The 6,359-nt window shown below is 39.4% G+C and overlaps 1 protein-coding gene across 2 annotated transcripts in view; it reads right to left on the bottom strand.

Moving 5' to 3' along the window:
• Positions 1–404: 404 nt before the first annotated feature.
• Positions 405–6,359, bottom strand: part of herpud2 (HERPUD family member 2) — a 73,979-nt gene continuing 68,024 nt past the window's right edge. For both annotated transcript variants that reach the window (XM_043688755.1, XM_043688757.1), the window contains exons 7-8: positions 2,407–2,524; positions 405–881 (exon numbers count right to left, since the gene is read on the bottom strand). In XM_043688755.1, the coding sequence (XP_043544690.1) occupies positions 693–881; positions 2,407–2,524 (307 nt within the window). In that variant the 3' untranslated portion in view covers positions 405–692. The remainder of the gene's footprint in view (positions 882–2,406; positions 2,525–6,359) is intronic.

Here is a 6,359-nt window from a genome sequence, read left to right as displayed (position 1 = left end):
TGGCTGAAGAACAGGACAAGTTTAAGTGTGTTTCATTCTACACTTCCACCTGGTTAGCACCCAAGTACTCAGTTCAAATTCACGTTTTATGGAGGGTACTTTCCACCAGGTGGCAGTGTTTGTACAAATCAGAAATTAAGCTATCAGCTGCTGAAAAATCAGAGAGAAAAAAAGAGCATTAATTTGGTAGCTGACTGCAGCACGTCAGAAAAAAACAGGAGATCTTGCTTTTAGCAGTTTTGCTTTGATTAAAAAGAAGTTTTAAAGCAAACAGATTCTTCAATTCTCCAGGTCTCGACAAGGCTAGTCGAGTTTACGTAGCTCTCTGTATTTTCTGTTGCCAGCCCACAGTTGTTACTAAAACCACAGCTAGTGGCAATCACAACAAAACCACGGAAGACTGGTAACTTTTAGAATATTTTATCTTTGCTAATGTAAAGCAGTGAAAATGAAACTGAGGAAAGCACATATCCATTTGGTGCCCTCCAGAATTTGGGTGCAATAAAAGCAGTGAAACTCAAATGTATGCCATCATCAGGAGAAAGACTTAACAGCATGGAAAATTGTAGAGACAATGGCAACACAAAGGGTTAAGTATACTCCCACACTTCAGTCTTGGTTTGTTTTTTTAGTAAATGCCACTCAAATATACAGCTGTAGTGAGCAGTCAGATGAAAAGTCTACTGCTTTTCCTAGTTGCCAACTTGAGGAGGGCCTTCCGGGATGAGTGAGGTAAAGAAAGTGGTGATGAATGACCATGCAGAAGCCATGAAACCTGGTGGCTCTGCACCTGTTGTGCTTTCAGTGGTATCATCTCCACTATCACCACTTTCACCACTTTCTCCACTATCATCATCCAGACCTTCATCCATTAACCGCTCCTAAAAGAAAAAAGAACCTGTTATAATTAGTTCACGTTCGTATACATTTCAAACTGCTTACCTGTACCACCAGTAAATCTTGGTGAATTCAATGAACAGATGCACATTTTTTAATATCATCCCGAGCAAAGCTACTGTTAGAAATCAGCTAAAAGTAGTAGCTTTATGAGGATTAACAGGAGATATAAAGCATTTACTAGAAATAAATAGCAGTGTGCACTGCCATCTTTACAGGTATTGTTGAGATTCTTCTTTCCCAGTTTAAACATGGAGGCTAATCTCTGCCTTCACTGTGATCACTCACTGCTTCTCTGCTTTATCTGGTAAATGCAATTTACTTTCTATTTAAAAAAAAGTGAGACAATGCTGTTCCTTTAACAAGGTTATGTCGTTTTTGTTTTAATTTTCCAGAGAGATCATAAAAGACACGGACTCTGAAAAGTCTGGGGTTGAAGGGTTTTAGGGCCAATTTGAATATGGCTAACAGATACTGCCTCAGGCAAAAGGTTTTTAAGTTTTGAAAAAAAAAACACTTGTACAAAAGGGGAGTGGCCAGTACTCCCAGCTCAGTTTTTCTTTAGTCTGCCTATTCACTGAAAGCAGTGCTGGACCCAAAGAAGGTGGTCCATGCTGGTGCTCTCTCTCTCTGACATCTCTCCAGTAAGACTCGGTATTTGATTTTACCTTTTGTGCCAAAGGGTGTTTATGAAGATTGTTGCAAGTATTTGGAACTGCATCATTAAGTTGGGATAAACTGTTGGGTTTTTCAATAGGTTAAGTTATTCTGTATTCTGTTCTCTTTTGTTTGTGTTTCATTCGGTAATCTTGTAAATAAATTATGTTTTGGTTAAAACTAAGTGATTTGACTAGCAGCATCTATCCTGGAACATCCACTTTATACCTGCTTAAAACAACTAGCAAAGTTAAGTTCTGGGCTACTTTCTTGAAATTTGAGGGGGTCTGCCCTGGTCCACAACAACTGTGTAAAGCAAAGATATCCAAGGTGTTTCTCTTTGTGCTTTGGTTCAGAGTCCAAGCCAAGAATTTACATACTAACATTTGCTTCAAGCAATTTAGATTTCCAAGACATTTTGATTTCCTTTTGAGAACTCTTCATTTAGTAGCACCATGCAGAATAACAATTTTATTCTGAGCATTTTCAGTTTATCAATGTATTAGAAATGAAGGTAGAGCAATGACTCAAAGCATATGACAGACACTTCTATGGAACATAGTCCAACAAAGCTTATGGATCCATTAATCTGATCCTGATTGTGCTTCCTTTTCTTTGCAGGTTTAGTTTTAACTTTCATTGTTACTCTCAGTAAACAGTGCACCTGCCTCAGGTCATGTTTCTGAATTTCTTTCCTGGTACAGCACCATTCCTTTTGATTCTGGAAGATTAACTCTTCTGTTATTTCGTCAACTTCACGGTGAAATGGTGAATTGGACACATTGCAAATTACTCCAAAAAAATGTTAAGACTCCATCAGTCACCATGGCGACATAGCAAGTTCAAACTCACCATTTCACGAACTTCAAAGGCATTATCTTCTTGCCCTTCCTGGTTGAACTCCATGGGATGATTTGCTGGTCGCCGATTTGGTACATCTTGTCTGAATGGGAACCACCCAGCTTGATGCCTAGAGTTTTCAAACAACATAGCTGGTATCAAGTATAGTTTACACAGTTTAAAGCACACTAAGGTGAATTTTTTTTTAAAAACAAAACAGATGAGAGATCTCCTGCTCTAGAAGTAGTTAAATGCATTTCTACTACTGACCAATTGAATCCAAAAATGGAATTAAAACTCTATAGTAATCAGCAGTTTGAAAAGATGATGACAGATTGCTCTTCATTGATATAGCACATGAAAAGACAGGCCTCCAAATTGAGGCCTCTTGTGAATTCTACAGCAGTGAAGTGTGCTGCAATCACTGGAGCACGAGATAGCCTGTCTGACTCTTTCATAAACACATTAAACAGCTCCACCAAAAACATACAATTGCTATCTGGATCAGATCACCACTTCTCACACAAGGCAATTGAAAGAGTGCTGTACAGCAACGAGTCTATTCTGGGGAAATGGGAGAGTTTTTCATTTGGGATAAACACGAAAAAGCAGCATACATGACGGCACGGTGGCACAGTGGTTAGCACTGCTGCCTCACAGCGCCAGAGACCCGGGTTCAATTCCCGCCTCAGGTGACTGTCTGTGTGGAGTTTGCACGTTCTCCCCGTGTCTGCGTGGGTTTCCTCCGGGTGCTCCGGTTTCCTCCCACCATCCAAAGATGTGCAGGGTCAGGTGAATTGGCCATACTAAATTGCTTGTAGTGTTAGGTAAGGGGTAAATGTAGGGGTATGGGTGGGTTTCGCTTCGGCGGGCCGGTGTGGACTTGTTGGGCCGAAGGGCCTGTTTCCACACTGTAATCTAATCTAAATGACTGTTTTTGGACAAGTACAATTTTCAAGTCTGAAATGGCAGCACATAGGACTTCACAACGTCACAGTACAGAAGGCAGTCATTTGGGCCATCGTGCCTATACCAGCCTAAGTGAACATTATTTCCGAGTGTCAATCTTTTGCTTTCTCTTTATACGACTGCACATTATCTGAATAAAATGTCCAATGCTTCAAATGAACCAAACTCCGCCATATTTCCAGGCATTGCATTCCATACACAAACTACATACAAAGTGAAAATTTTTTTTTGCAGATCATTTTAAATCTATACCCTCTTGTTCTTGACCCTTTTTAGGAGCAGAAACAGTTTCTACTATATCCAGCTAGATTTTGAAAACCTCTATCATATCTCCTCTTAGCCTCTTCACTAACCTATCTGCATAACTAATATTTCTCATCCCTGGGACCATTCATATAAACCACTTCTGCAATCTCACCAATGGATTAAGATCATTCTGAAATGTAATGCCCAGAATGTACATTTGACAAACCTACTCCTAACATATCATGCAAATACTCTTCTGAAGTCTACTGCAATCTTCACCTCTCATCAATGTTAGCTGTAGGTGGTCTGGTGGGGCAGTGGTAGCATCCCTGTTTCTGTGGGTTTGAGTCCCATGTGAGAAATTATTCAATATGAAGTAGATTACATTAGATTAGATTACTTACAGTGTGGAAACAGGCCCTTCGGCCCAACAAGTCCACACCGACCCGCCGAAGCGCAACCCACCCAAACCCACTCTCCTACATTTTACCCCTTCACCTAACAGTACGGGCAATTTAGCATGGCCAACCCACCTAACCTGCACATTTTTGGACTGTGGGAGGAAACCGGAGCACCCGGAGGAAATCCATGCAGACTGGGAGAATGTGCAAACTCCACCCGGGTCTCTGGCGCTGTGAGGCAACAGTGCTAACCACTGTGCCACCGTGCCGCCCAAGTAGCATTTATGACCGGTTTTAAAGGGCTGATAATCACTGATTCACCATTATTTTCCAAAAAGGGGTAAAATACTATGTGCAAACATCCAATAAAAACGGTTTATACCCAGTTCTCTCCTCGAGGATTAAGTTATGTGCACTTAATGCATTTGAAAATGCAATAGCAAAGTGCATGCAGCAGGCCAAATTAGCTTGATTTCCTTTTACTGTTAAGAGGAGAGCTCTAAAGAACACTCTTGATTAAAAACATAAAACCCAAATGTTCAAATGGATTCCAAACTGCTTTCACAACTCATCACAATTAAGACTACTGAAATTACCTACTGCTCTTGCGATAGGAGGGAGTGCAACGAAAGTTTGCAGACTGATTTCTGGGATGGTGGGACTGACATAAGAGAAGTTGAATTGGTTAGGATTGTATTCACTGGAATTTAGAAGAATTGAAGGTAGGGGGTAGGACGTGCATGTGGAGAGACATCTCATACAAACTTATTAGATCCTAACAGGACTAGCCAGGATCGATACAGGATGGATGTTCTTGATAGCAAAGGAGTCCACAGCTCACTGCCTAAGGATACAGGGTAAATCATTTAGAACTGAGATGAGATGAGGAGGGACAGAAACAAATTATTCTTTGTTCTGAGATTGTGGAGAAATTCACTACCATAGAAAGCAGTTAAAGCCAAAACACAAGATACCAACAAGAAGTTGGGGCACTTGTGGCCCAGGGATCAAAAGGTTCTAGGGGAATAACATTTGAGCTTGATGATCAGACATCATCATAATGAATTGTGAAGCAGGCATGAAGGGCTGAATGGTCTACTACTGCTCCTATTTTCTATGTTTCTACATTAATACTTTACTGTTAGTTGCTGAATTTTGGCAGACATAATCCTGAAGAAAGGTTTCAAGTTATTTGCAGTAGAGTTTAAAAATTTTCCTCACTCAAATTCTGATACTGTTATGCAAAGCAAATCTTAAGTCTGGCAAGTTTGTTTGACGTGACCTAACAGAAAGAAGAGGACTCAAAAGCAGATTTGCGGAGAAGTGGGCAAAAATGGGATATGTTTAGTGTAATTACCATAATCAGAAGAAAGGTATATTCACTTCTTTAAGAGACAACAGCAGAGGGACTAATAAAATTGGAACTGAAACATGTGCCAATGAAGAGCTCCAAGTGAAGGGAGACAAAATAAATAAAAACCAAGGCAAGGTAATAATTTGCAAGCCTGAGCAGGAATACATATTGTGCAAGAATAAAAGTCTATTTCATAGTGAAGTATAAAAGCAGAATTGCAAAGTTCTTTGTTCCAATGTTGGAGTTAAACAGCACCTCCATGAGATAAATTAAGGGTTCCAAAGCAATGTGGAATCTAAGAAGAAATCTCCTGAATGATGGCTGGAACAGCAAGGCTCTTTGACTTTGATTTTAAAATTAAGATAGTGGTACGTTAGGGACAGAAACAAATTATTCTTTGTTCTGAGATTGTGGAGAAACAAACTGTATTTTGATCCCTGATGTATTAAAAGGAGTTTCAATTTTTTGCAGTGAATTATGATAGTATAAAGTAACCCAGCAAACATATAAATGACTTTACAGCTTCACTGGATTGTCTGTATTAAAGTGTGAAGAATGTGTCTCATAACAGTCAACATGCACTTTGTATTTAGCAGTGACACTGTCTGGTTTCTAAAAAGTGCCAGACTTTCTAATCCAATAAGCATCTACAAAAGTATGATACTTTGCTTCATTTACCAAAACAGCTTTGGTGCCAAAAACCAATTAACATCATGACAAACAGAATAATAATCAAAATGTGATTAGACAAGAGAGCTACATGACAAAAAATGTTTAATTAAAAGGAAGGCCCTCTTTGTTTTATTAAAATTACATTTATGGCATGAAAACAGACGGGCTGAGTTGTGAAATCTAGCCAAGTGCTATCAGAGGCAGTTTATAGAAGATGCATCACTGAAGCAATGCAGGATCAAAGGAGCAGCATATTTCATGCTCTGACAATTGATATACATGCAATAAAATTGTTTATAAAACAACACAACTTAAGACTTTAA

The sequence above is a fragment of the Chiloscyllium plagiosum genome, chromosome 4 (assembly GCF_004010195.1).
Source record: "Chiloscyllium plagiosum isolate BGI_BamShark_2017 chromosome 4, ASM401019v2, whole genome shotgun sequence".
In the NCBI taxonomy this organism is placed as follows: domain Eukaryota; kingdom Metazoa; phylum Chordata; class Chondrichthyes; order Orectolobiformes; family Hemiscylliidae; genus Chiloscyllium; species Chiloscyllium plagiosum.
The sequence above is the reverse complement of the archived record's forward strand: the minus strand, read 5'-3'. Positions and strand labels throughout refer to the sequence as shown.